General features: G+C 56.3%; 5 protein-coding genes across 5 annotated transcripts; 4 read left to right on the top strand and 1 right to left on the bottom strand.

Annotated features, from left to right (window-relative positions):
* Positions 1–2,538: 2,538 nt before the first annotated feature.
* SDRG_14217 (hypothetical protein) lies at positions 2,539–3,631 on the top strand. The gene has a single exon (XM_008620329.1). It carries the CDS (start codon positions 2,591–2,593, stop codon positions 3,566–3,568), a length of 978 nt encoding a protein of 325 aa, XP_008618551.1. The 5' UTR covers positions 2,539–2,590; the 3' UTR covers positions 3,569–3,631.
* Positions 3,632–4,685: 1,054 nt separating this feature from the next.
* On the top strand, positions 4,686–5,784 carry SDRG_14216 (hypothetical protein). Its single transcript, XM_008620328.1, has one exon. It carries the CDS (start codon positions 4,756–4,758, stop codon positions 5,710–5,712), a length of 957 nt encoding a protein of 318 aa, XP_008618550.1. The 5' UTR covers positions 4,686–4,755; the 3' UTR covers positions 5,713–5,784.
* A 485-nt stretch (positions 5,785–6,269) lies between these two features.
* Positions 6,270–6,590, bottom strand: SDRG_14215 (hypothetical protein; the record flags this gene model as incomplete). Its single annotated transcript, XM_008620327.1, has 2 exons — positions 6,270–6,329; positions 6,384–6,590. The coding sequence occupies 2 exons, from the start codon at positions 6,588–6,590 to the stop codon at positions 6,270–6,272; spliced, it is 267 nt and encodes an 88-aa protein (XP_008618549.1).
* Positions 6,591–6,867: 277 nt separating this feature from the next.
* SDRG_14214 (hypothetical protein) lies at positions 6,868–8,000 on the top strand. The gene has a single exon (XM_008620326.1). It carries the CDS (start codon positions 7,391–7,393, stop codon positions 7,943–7,945), a length of 555 nt encoding a protein of 184 aa, XP_008618548.1. The 5' UTR covers positions 6,868–7,390; the 3' UTR covers positions 7,946–8,000.
* A 1,338-nt stretch (positions 8,001–9,338) lies between these two features.
* Positions 9,339–9,958, top strand: SDRG_14213 (hypothetical protein). Its single transcript, XM_008620325.1, has one exon. The coding sequence runs from the start codon at positions 9,477–9,479 to the stop codon at positions 9,867–9,869; it is 393 nt and encodes a 130-aa protein (XP_008618547.1). The 5' UTR covers positions 9,339–9,476; the 3' UTR covers positions 9,870–9,958.
* The last annotated feature ends 2,209 nt before the right edge of the window (positions 9,959–12,167 follow it).

Genomic DNA, 12,167 nt, shown 5'->3' with positions numbered 1-12,167 from the left:
CTCGCTTGCTCTGCTCCTGGACCTTGGATCTTGTATACCGTGGATCGTGGTCTTCCAGATCGCTCGGCCTTGCGCCGAAAACCTCTTTCACTTCTTGGCAACCCAGATTGAGGTCCTGAGCTTGCCGTCAGACGACGCGCTTGCCCAGAAACGACTGTCCAATGCCCGAGTTGACATCACGGACGGCTACTGGTAACAAAGTGCGCGCACATGCCTTTGGTATAGTATTCACTCACTCATTGTGATCGAAGGGTGTAGTTGAACGCGAGTGCATATCACGTTCAGAAGCCGTAATCTTGTCCGCCTTGACTGGCGCCGTCCGCATAAAAGACGTAGATGCCTGTACGGTTGTGCACGGCTCCTCCGGCATGTTCGGCCATACAGCTCGATCTGCTTTGGGGGTGACCGCTAGCACCGCCTCCGTTCTGAGCCTCACTGCGTTGTTGCACGACAAAGGCACCACAGAGCTTGACGTGACGAGCAATGGAGTCCCACGTCCGAAGACGTCTTTGATGGAGCGTTCTTTCGTGAACTGCACCACAAGGGTGAAAGCTAATGCATCGAGCGGCGAATCCACACCTCTCCTTCGATGAATGCACTGTCCGCACGCCACTGTGAAGCGGACAAAGACTGTAGCTGGGCGCCAAGAAATGAGGGCGTGGTACCTGGTCCTCCATCAGGGTGCCCAAAGCAGGCGGCAGCTTGGTTGACCAAGGCAGCTGCATACCGTTTCTTCCAACACGGCCAGGACACGGCGTCGAAGGACACCTTGCCAGCTCATCTTGCCTTTTTGGGGGCCCGGGTTTTTGGGCCCCTGAAAACCCCGTCGGGCCGCCCGACAGGCGTGCCACAAACCAAGTGGTGGGCCGGGCCATGATTTTGGGTCGTCCCAGCGCCAAAGGGCGCGCTGTTACGTTTCTGCAAACGCAACTTGAAGGGTTGAAGTTGAAGAAGCGCAGCATTCGTTGCTCGTTGTGGTTTTGTCGCGTCGTCCCAAGGACGGCGCAGCCGACGTACTGGACAGAATCGGCTTATCTCAGACTAGTCGTCGTTTGGCGATAGCGAATCACTTCAGCATTATCCACGATCAGTGAATGGAAATGCGTCGACTGTCCCAGGCACACTCTTTGCAGCTTCAAGGTCGCATGGACGAACGCAACATGCAAAGGGCACGCAGGGATCGAACGGCAGTCTGTAGCTCCGCGACGCTCTAATAAAAGGCGACAAGAATCATCTAGCTGGTATTTGACTGTCGACGAGAGCAGATCGGTTTGCCGGATCCCGTAGGATACATGGTGCACGCGTGGATACGATACCAAACTGCTCAGTATACAGAGCTACGCGTTGGCAGCGGGTAGTAATTCTAGTATGTTTTACAAACTAGTCATCAATCGGCGAGGCCCAGGCCGCCATGGCGCGCCCCGACCATGTATCCACGCGCTGGATGGTGTTTGGATGCAAGTGGTCGCCGCATACACAACGCGCCTACATGACGATGGCGGCCGAAGCGTACCGCAGACCTGCGTTATCCTGCGATGCAAAAGCCGAAACAACTTGTCACTCACTACCTTCTCCACCTTCCATTCGACAATAGTGTGCACTGCAGCATGCATGAGTAGAACCCGAGCGTGCTGGTTTTTTGTTGCGACGTGGATGGCCACGACAGCGCCACGAGCATTTGACGTCAGCTCCAAGGCGCCGGACAGAAGACGAAGTGCTATGGTAGATAGTAGTGACCCAAGTCGACACGCTGTTGTAGGGTACATGCAGCGCGTGAGCACATCGCGATGCCGATCGACGATTGCTATACACGGTGGCGGCACATCGGGTCGCTGGCGATTGCTCGACAGAAATGGCGCCGGCGTCACCAAAACACATCGCAATCCACGCAGATTGCTCGACAGTTTGCTCCTTGAAGGCGACACAGTGGAATTACTACCTTATTTGGAAGGCGGCGGGTGGGTGGATGTACCCAGCCTGGTTTGAACGAAGCAGAGCATGCGCGGCTCTACGCCCACTGTCCCAAGGCGCGATCGCAGTCGTGTCCGCCGTCATTGGTGGAGCGATGGGGGCGCAGGAGTTCCCCTGGGCGGTGCAAGGAAGCCTGGAGTTGTCCGCGACACCACACGTCTGAGCGCTCACTTATTCCATTTTTCATGCATTGTCCCTACAAAGATACTTGCTTGTAGACGCTACTTGTAGCCTATACAAACATCGAGTCTTTATCATGCATTTTTATGGAGGAGATCCCACGGTGCGCCCATCGACCCCGAGCCCTCTCCCGTGCGCCGGGCGCGTTAAACGCGTTCAACGCCGTCTACAGCAAATTAACCTCGTGTTGTGGCGGAATTAACGCGTGCAAAGGAAGGCCGCGGGAGACTTCAAGGGGGAAAGTGGATACCCACATGTCGCGCTTATCGCTGTCACGGCACGCTCCGCATCTCTTTGCCAAACGAAAGGTGCTGGGTGCGTGCCACGCCTGCTGGTCGCAGCAGCAACAAACCACGTGAAACATGATTTGTGCGTTTTCGGTTTGGTTTTTTGGTGGCATCCTCACTTTTCCTTTTGCCTTTGTATCAGCAGTAGTAGCATGAACGGCGTGCACCTCGGCGTCGGCTTTGCCCTTATCGCGTACCTCCTCTGGGGGTTCCAGCCCATCTACTGGAAGCAGCTCCTCGACGTCAACTCGTATGAGCTCATTCTCCACCGCGTCGTGTGGTCGTACCCGATTCTCCTCGTCTTCCTCGGCCTCAACGGCGAGCTCAAGACGTACTGGACCGCAATCACGACGTGGAGCACCTACAAAGTCTACTCGATCTCGGCGCTTCTTCTCGGCGTCAACTTTTTCTTTTCGCTTTGGGCTGTCAACGCCGGGCACATTTTGCAAATGAGTCTTGGGTACTTTGTCAACCCGCTCTTTAGCGTCCTCCTCGGCGTTGTCTTTCTCAAGGAACGGCTCCCGATGCTCCAATGGGTCGCGATTGGCATTGCGACGATCGGTGTCGTCATCGTCACGATCGGGTACGGCGAGTTTCCGTGGATTGCGCTCACGATCGCGGCGGTCTTTGGCTTTTACGGCCTCGTGCAGAAGAAGGCGCCGCTCTCTGGTCTTGTCGGGTGCTCGGTCGAGCTCCTCATGCTCTTTGTCCCGTGCTTGATCGGGCTTCTCGTGCTCGAGTTCCGCGGCACCGGTGTCTTTGGCCACTCGGACGCCTCGACCAACTGGCTTATCGTTGGCTGCGGTGCGGCCACGATTTTGCCCCAGATTGCCTTTGTATCGTGCCTCAAGTACATTACGCTCTCGCTCCTCGGCGTGGTCCAGTTTGTCGGGCCTACGATCCAGACGCTTGTCGGTGTCTTCATGTACGACGAAGACTTTGGCTCGATGAAGCTCGCGGGCTTCATTTGCGTGTGGATCTCGCTCGTCATTTTCACGGTGGACGGGCTCCGTGCCAAGGCGCCCGAGCCAATTCTCGACGAAGCCAAGGTCAGCGAGAGCGAAGACGGCACGAGCTCCGACAACAACTCCAAGGCCGAGTACCGCGGTGTCGTTGACGCCCACGTCTAGTTAAGAGTTAGTTTATTAGTATGTCTAGTCAATAGAAAGATAGTTGCGTTCATCCTGCAAATACGATGTCGGCAATACTTGGACGATGCGGTGAACGATACCGCCTCCTTTCAACACTAAGATCGCGCACCATGTCGCAATCCGGTGCGCACGTACACCATGTATCCTGGGTGCGACGGGTTCATCCTGGAACTCCCTCGTCCACGCATTGTGGATAACGTGAAGAGTATGTGGTGGCAGCCATTGCCGCATACCGCTGCGATGACTCGATCGAGAAAGGACAGGGTGACGCTGTCATCATCGCGCGTGCAATGCTGGTGTGGTGCCATCCGGGTGGCGCGACGCACTGTGGTGAACCGGCAGTCACAAATGACCGGTACATAAACGAAAAGACACCATCGGTCGGTTCTTCGGTTCTAGCACACCGAGTCGACAGACAACAATATGAACGGGCGCTATTGCGTCCTAGCACATACAGAGAGGGCCGTCACAATAAGTACTTGGTGCCGTCCACTTAAAGGACTGCATATCCAGCGATCGAGGGATGTTCTCTTGCGTCAAACGCCGCCACATTCCGAGGCGATGTCGGGACGAGCCGCACGGCGATTGTCAGCAACAACTCCAAGGCCACCAGTGAACCTCCAACAGCAACGGTTGCTGGGGAAAACTAGAAGAAATGGGGTTCCGACTGCCGATTTTTCGAAGCCACTGGGAGTCGCTGGGTGCCAGGTGAACTCCAAGCAGAAATCGACGGCCATGACGTGGCCTATTTCCGAGGTGGCAGGGACGGCACTCCGTGGGACAACAGGGTCTCAGCAACCTATGTTAGCGATAAAAAACAGATTAAACATTCACAATAATAATAATAATAAAGCATCCTTAAATGATTACATTGCACTGAGTATGTCAAAATATGCATTTCCATCATCTAGCTAAAGTGCAATCGCACGCAACGTGACCATCCATCTGACGCGTCGAAACGCTCTCGGATTGCCACGTCGTACGACGTTAAAGACATTTAGTAGCGTTAAAGTCCACTCATGGCCTTTTAACCTATATAACGCACATGACTCAAGCCCGTTTATCGAAAAACCGCTGCAGCTTCAAAATTATCCGCAGGACGCTAGGTGAGTTCATGTCGCGCCTGCCTTTCTACCGCGGCTCCATCACAATTCAACTCGCGCAAGATGAGTGACGTGCGGACCGGCGTCGGCTTTGCGGTTTTAGCGTATTTGCTCTGGGGCTTCCAGCCCATCTACTGGAAGCAGCTCCTCGCGATCAACTCGTACCAGCTTGTCTTGCACCGCGTCGTGTGGTCGTTTCCCGTGCTTCTGCTCTTCCTCGTTGCCACAGGGCAGTTTCGCGCGTGGCTCACCGCCGCGTGCACGCTCAAGACGTACAAAATCTACTCGATCTCGGCGGTTCTTCTCGGTGCCAACTTTTTCCTCTCGCTCTACGCCGTCAACTCGGGCCAAATCCTCCAAATGAGTCTCGGGTATTTCATCAACCCGCTCTTCAGCGTCGTGCTCGGTGTCATCTTCCTCAAGGAGCGGCTTCCATTGCTACAGTGGATCGCGGTCGGTATTGCTGCCGTCGGCGTCCTCATTGTTACGATTGGGTATGGCAAATTCCCGTGGATTTCATTTTCACTTGCGGCCGTCTTTGGCGTCTACGGTCTCGTGCAAAAGAAGGCGCCGCTCAACGGCCTCCAAGGCGTCTCGATCGAGCTCATGCTCCTCTCGGTGCCGTGCATCATCATCCTCATCGTCCTCAACGAAGAGGGGTCCGGCGCATTTGGCCACTCGGGCGCCAAGCTCAATTGGCTCATGGTCGGCTGCGGCCTCGCGACGATTTTGCCGCAGCTCTGCTTTACAACCGCACTCCAGACGATCCCGCTGACGATTCTAGGCATCGTCCAGTTCATTGGCCCGTCCATCCAGACGATTGTTGGCGCGCTCATTTATGATGAAGATTTCTCCGTGACCAAGGCCGCGGGCTTTGGCTGCGTGTGGGTGGCGCTCATTCTATTCACGTACGCGGGCCTCCGCGCACGCGCCGCGGCCAAGTCGGTGCCGACAGTTGATGTCCCAGACAACCATGAGGGGACGACCGACTATCATGGCGCGAATGACACGAGAGTCTAGACAACTTGTACAACCATATAAATCCTTACCTAATATGCTAGTATTAATTGAAATCACGATGCTACATCTTCTTGCTTTTCATGGCACCGGTCTAAACGACATAGAAAGAGAGCAACGGCGCGACAACCTTTTCTAAACATGACCGATCTCGAATCAAAGATTATCGTCTCCACTTCTCTGTTTTCGCCTCAATTTTCCGCGAACTTTGTTGTTTTGCTTGCAAAACCCATGTCCTGTGCTGGTACCGTGCTGGTACTGGTACTGTTTGCTCCATTACCAGTTTGAGTTGAACTAGAATAACCTATACCAGGATGAAATCTGCGGGCCTCGCATTGACATTGCGCGCGATCAGCCTTTCTCGATTTTTCGATTTGGCTCTCTTGGCTCTCTTGGCTCTCGGTCTGGGGACGCCGAAGGACTGCTTGCCATGTGTGTTGTGGTCTCGCAGCCATTACGCGGCAGGACGGACATAGTGAACGCGCACAGCTTGGGTCAATTCCTAGCATTACACGACGCTTGTCTCGATCCTCGCAAGCACTCAGTGTATCGTTGTCTTCCTACTCGAGCAGTCGAGCTTCTTTGAGCCCCGTGGCCAAGTTGATTCGGATCCACAGTCCCTACGCCGACACAAACACATCACTTGCATGCGCCTAGGCACAGCGGCAGCGTACCCCTGGTAGCTGCTGGCCTTCCTCGATGGTCTTCCACTCGTTTGTTGGCTCAAAGAGGTTGATGGCAGCCGGCGCCTTGGCCCGGCCCGGCTGATCCGAGGGCGCCTTCTCACTCGCCACAACCATGAGCGCTGAGCCCATCGACCGCAGCCGCGCTCCATAGACCCCGCATGCAAAAGCGACGACATGCAGCCAGGCCGGTCGCATCCTCCGCTGTTGTTGGATCTTTTCACTTTGCCTTTTGGCATCCTGGCTCCGGATTGGCTGCTATTTCTCGTCGCCTTTCTATGGCCAAAGACAAGATAAGAAGCGCCTGCACCAAGCATACTCCTAACATAGCTCTAGATACCAAAGTACGTATGACCTTGATAGTACGAATACGTGGCGCCCGCTCCTCTCGTCTCGCGACGAGCACGGTGCCTTGTCCATACGGGACGTCCACGGGCATCCTCGCTGGTGTGGCACCCCGTCTTTTATACCCATCCAACGACACAAGCCTTGGACGTCGCAGGCACTGCCCATCGAACTCGGTCGTCATGGCTTGCTACCTGCCGTGCACCTGCTCCGCGAGTTGGCGAGAAGGCGACGCGCTTCAACTACCATCCCCCAGCCGCGCGCGAGGAGGAGCGACAAGGCTGGCGCCTTGGTCGTCGCCGTGTTCGTCGACGCATCGGACGAGATCGTCACGCATTTTCCCTAATAACGTGGCACCGTTTACTCCGGCCTCCTGGTTCGGTCCCACGTCTCGGGGCTATCGCGTCGTTGAAGCAGCTTCCGCCCAGCTTCCGCCTCTGCCTGGCCCTCCAAGTGCGCCTGCACTGACGGCAGCCGTACGTCCAGCACAAAGGAAACTGACGCGCCGAGGCGCACCCACACGTTTCTACACCAAGCGCCGCCACACTCAGTTCGGAGTTCATCTTGCGTGCGTCGTGCATCTATCCGGATGACTGGCTGTCCGGATACACCTTCCGACTGCGGTCCCACAAATCTTGAAAAAATAGGCAGCGATGGTCCTCCTCCGGTTCTACTTGGCGCTCGCGACGTGGGCGACCGCGGCCGTCCTTGGCCAGCACCCCGAGTTCCACGCTGCGTGCGCCAACAACAAGGTCGAAGTCGTCGCCGGCCTTCTCAAGACGAACCCCGAAGTGCTCAACGAAGTCGGCCCCGAGGGCGGGCAGACGTGCCTCATGCGCGCATGCCTCTTTGGCTCGATCGATGTCGTCAAGCTTCTCTTGACGTACCCGGGCATTGATGTCATGAAGGGCGAGAAGGATGGGTACACGCCCATGCACGGCGCCGCGTACCAAGGCCGCCCGGCGGTCGCCAAGCTGCTCTTGGAACACGGCTTGAGCCCGACCGAATTGCACAAGGACGGCTTTGCGCCGTTTCATCGCGCGGCGTGGGGCAGCCAGCGCCGCCATACCGAGACGGTCCGCGTCTTCCTCGAGGCCGGCGTGCCCCGCGACTTGAAGAACGCGGATGGGCTCACGGCGGTTGAGATTACCGAAAACTACTACACGCGTCGCCTGCTTCAAAACCTCCAGCCGATCGACGAGCTCTGATAAACAAGCCTACGACTACGATGTTTCGAAAGAAGCTTGGGCGTTTGCTACTCGTTGTTTCTTGTTTCGAGTACAGGGTAGCGTCGCGTCGGCTTGGGTGGATTGACACAGAGTCCCACGCCAGGACTGCATACAAAGTGCAAAGTCGCCGACGTGCCACGTTTCGCCGCGATCCTTGTCTGAGTTGGCGCAGTTGTGCGCCGTGGAGCGTCGCAGCTACCACTCCCAGCCGCCGCCACCCACGCGCCGAGTACCCGGGCAGCTACCTCGTTCGAAATTGTGCCCCACTCGCGCGCGACGGCTCAGACGCCGACGGCTTCCAGAATGGCTTCCCGGCTAAATTTTCGAGCGTATCAGGCACGGCTGCGCGCACCACCCATGAACATGGTTGGCATCTGCGCAGCATGTATCAGTGGCCATCACACTACTCGTTGAGATGGACGACGGTGTCGGTTCGACTTGCTGCTGGCGCCAAGGAAACGGTCTCTGGCAGATCGAGCTACTCGAGCGTGGGATCATTTTGCGTGCGTGGTTCTCCCCTTCTTTCATGGGACCTTTGGTTGCTGTGTTTTGGCTGGCCACGGATGATGTGGCATGCTGGCTTCAACTTCTGTGCCCGCCACGGCAGCGTATAATACGTGCTGAAATCGCGCCGGAAAGTGGAAGGATCTTTCTTCGTGTCGCACTCAGCTGCTTGAAACCTGAAGTTTCCGGGACCGAGCGGCCGATCCTCTGCTTGGCCGGCGTTGCTACTTGCCTTTCGGGCCGCGATGTTTGAACTTGGAAACAGGCTGCTCTTGAGGAGGTTGATCGCACCGGCCAATGCGGATGCGACCCCACATCCCTTGTCCGTGGGGCTCGATCCGACTCGGCGTGGTGCGCCACCTTGCACAAGCAGCACATTGTGCACGTGTCGCCAAGTCCGTCAATGGCTACATCCTGAAGTTTGGTCCAGTCCCCCTCTTGGGTCATACCGTAGGGTGTATCACGCGTCACTTGGATCTTTTTTTCTTTGTTCTCTTGACACACGGGTCAAGTCGCTTTGTCCCATGTGACACGGCTTAGATTGGGCCGAAAAATTAGGCGCGGCCGCGCGCTTCAATGCCCCTTCGTCGTCCGTCTAGCGGCTCTCGGTGCTCTTCCTACGGCGTTCTAGCCCTTCGATCGCTTCGCCCGAAGCGCCTCTATCGTAATGGCGTGTGCAACTTTACATTTCCTAGGGCCCTTGCCGCGCGATGGCGTCGACGTCGCGGGCCGAAACCATCTGCTTGCTGTGACCATGGATCGTGTTTTTTTCAAAAATCGCAAAGGCGCCTACAAACGACAAGAGAAAGGTGCATAAAAACACAAGACTCGAGGGATGGGTACCGTGTACATTGTAGGAAGTACGCGCGCTGGCCCCAGCGCTTGATCCAACCCTTCGTTGACGGGCAAACTTCTGGACGCAACTGCTACGGTCTTGACACCATCGGCGTCGTCGCCGTCTCACTTCAGTTTTCACCCGCAACCCCAAACCCACATTTCAAAAAGCATGACGTCCGAGACCCGCAAGCGCAACCGAGCCGCGGCCGACCGCAAGTACTATGAGAAGAACCGCCAAAAGGTCCTGGCGCGCCAGAAGGAGTACTATGCGCGCCACCGCGAGGCCGAGCTCCTCCAAGCGCGCCGCTACTACGAGTCGCACAAGGACAACGTCCTCGCGCTCAACAAGGAGTACCGCCAGCGCCACAAGGAGCGCGAGCTCGCGCAGGCCAAGCAATATTACGTCCACCACCGCGAGAAGGTCCTCGCGCGCAAGAAGGAGTACCTCGCAGCGCACCGCGAAAAGATCAACCAGCGTCGGCGCGAGCTCCGCCTCCTCAAGCAAGGCAAAGCGTCGTCCGTCGTGTCGAAAATGTCGATCGCGTTTCTTCTGAGCCCGTGAACTCGTAGTCGATCAACAATCTGTAGTGTAGTGTGTAGTTGGCTGCCGCCTCTCGTAATAAGTTAAACCACCGCCTTTCCATTCCTGAATTTCGTTGTTTGGTTCCGTGAACGCGCGGCGGAAGGGGACAGGACGTGGCGGCGAGCAGAAGAAGGACCACTGTGTCAACCTCCCTCCTTCCTCGTCTTCCGACAACGATGCGAAGACCATTGCGATCTCTGGCAGCGTTCGTGCGTTCGACGATATGTAGAGCACCGCCTTTGCATGTTCGCGCGACCGAACAAAAGAAGCTGCGTTTGCACGGCCGCGACTTGGAACGCGTACTGGGCGGTACCATCCGTCTTCCTGGGTTCGTCGACTGGCCACAACATTGCTTAAACCCGTGGCCGATCTCAGCGCGGCACTGCAACCGGCTCGTTGCCCAAGAGCGCGTCTCGTTGGTGCTGCAAAAAGTTATGAACATGCAATTTTACTGATGAAAGATGCTGGACGCCTCATGCGGTGTGGCATCAAGCGAGGCGCGAGTGGGCGTGGCGACGGGCGCTTTGTCTCGGAGAGAGGACCGGCGTCCGCGCGCCCTCGTGCGTCGAGGAAGCAAGGTACAGTGCTCAACATATCCTCCCCATAGCCGCAAGAGACGCACAACCAGCGAAACACACACAAAATGAGTTGAAAAGGTTCGCCTTTCTGCGTGCAGCACTGGACAACACCAAGCACTGCACTGCACTCGTAGTAATCAGAGGCGTCTCGTAACGCCTGCACGGTCCTTCATCGCCAGTACTTGTGCTCACCGGACGAGACTGGGGAACCAGGGCACACTCACGTTAGCGGTGCAAGACCGAGCCCTATCATAGCCAATCATATGGGTCTATGGACGCGGTGCGAATCATGTCGTCGCCAGTAGCGGAAGGCCTGGCGTCAGGAGTCTGGCAGTTCGAAGGTGGACATGCTGGTGCAAGCACGGCAGATTTCAGACCGCGATTGCGAGGCGCCGAGTTGTTGGTAACGTAGGGACATCGGTCACGTTCGTGTGCGGGTCGAGTCGCAGCTGCGACCTATCGGAACGGAATTTGCTACGGCTGAATCCGTTGGCACAGTGGCATCGACAAGGCCCTTCTTTGTATTTTCTCCGAGAGCGCGATAGCAGAGAGCACGCTTGTGGATCTCGTGACGCGCGTCGGTATCCACGTGAGTCGCTCAGGTATACGTCGATGTAACTGGCATTTCGTCGATGGCACTCCATTTACTACGGTACGACGCGTCCCACTGCGTCATCGCGGCTAGTTGCACTGCGATGCTGGGCACCGAAACGTACCACGCCGCGTCAGTATTGACCCTCAACAACACTCGTCTTTGCGCCATCGTGCAAGCTTGAACATACCTACTGACGCAACATACGAGCAAGTGGCACGTACCCACGGTAACCAAACAATGCTACAAATCAAAGAATGCGATACCGATGCTGCTGCCAGCATGGACTCGATGTCATAAGTCGACTACGTTGGTGAAAGACCTCTTTAGATTTGAAGCGGGCGGATAGTGTCGAGGCGTCGGTCCTCTGTGGGTCGTCGTCGGCTCGTCAGCGACTCTGTATTGGCAGAATGGCTACGAACGGCGCGCTCTCTGCTTCGACGCCCTCCTTATGTCTGTACTTTCGTTGTCTGCATCGCCCGTGCATGGAACCTTTGCTGAGCAGCCTTTTGTGCTGCTTGAGAAGAGCCCGATTGCTCTCCCTTGAAGCGCCGTGATGGAACGTATCCGGATCCGGATAAAGATTGGGCTTCACGGTGACCTTTCAAGATACGCCTGTATAGCGATGCTGCAAGCCATTCATATTCCCGCCAACAGCGTCGCGCCCGAAAGTTTCGCGTTACGGCAACCCTGGACGCGCACGCCATTCATCTATTCATAGTTGTAGCGCGGCGAAGGGTGGGAGTCCAAGTAGCCTTGAAGCGGAGCAGTCGCCCAGCCACTATTATATACATTCTGCAACTTTGCCTGCTGACGAGCACGAAATAGAACCTCACATTCGGTCCGAGTACTGCCCAAAGCAGTAAGGATGACACAATAGCAAGTGGAAGTAGCAGCAGGGCGAACACATGGATCCAACAGGGTCCTCGGTCTGGTGCTTGGTAGGCCTGGTTGAAGACCCGAGTACTCTGTACTAAACAAACCCGCAGGCGCGGGGTGGTGCACCGTTGATGTGCGTTCAAGCAGCTAGTTGACACACAAGTATGTACATGTATACGGGCTCTTCACTGACAGAATCTACATGACAGACTTGTAGATATGCAGCTG

The sequence above is a fragment of the Saprolegnia diclina genome, assembly GCF_000281045.1.
Source record: "Saprolegnia diclina VS20 unplaced genomic scaffold supercont1.69, whole genome shotgun sequence".
NCBI lineage: Eukaryota > Oomycota > Saprolegniomycetes > Saprolegniales > Saprolegniaceae > Saprolegnia > Saprolegnia diclina.
This window is presented reverse-complemented; position numbering and strand designations above follow the sequence as displayed.

Excerpts from the sequence above, each read along its gene's own strand:
- SDRG_14217 (XM_008620329.1), top strand. The coding sequence starts at position 2,591 with ATGAACGGCGTGCACCTCGGCGTCGGCTTTGCCCTTATCGCGTACCTC.
- SDRG_14214 (XM_008620326.1), top strand. The coding sequence starts at position 7,391 with ATGGTCCTCCTCCGGTTCTACTTGGCGCTCGCGACGTGGGCGACCGCG.
- SDRG_14216 (XM_008620328.1), top strand. The coding sequence starts at position 4,756 with ATGAGTGACGTGCGGACCGGCGTCGGCTTTGCGGTTTTAGCGTATTTG.
- SDRG_14213 (XM_008620325.1), top strand. The coding sequence starts at position 9,477 with ATGACGTCCGAGACCCGCAAGCGCAACCGAGCCGCGGCCGACCGCAAG.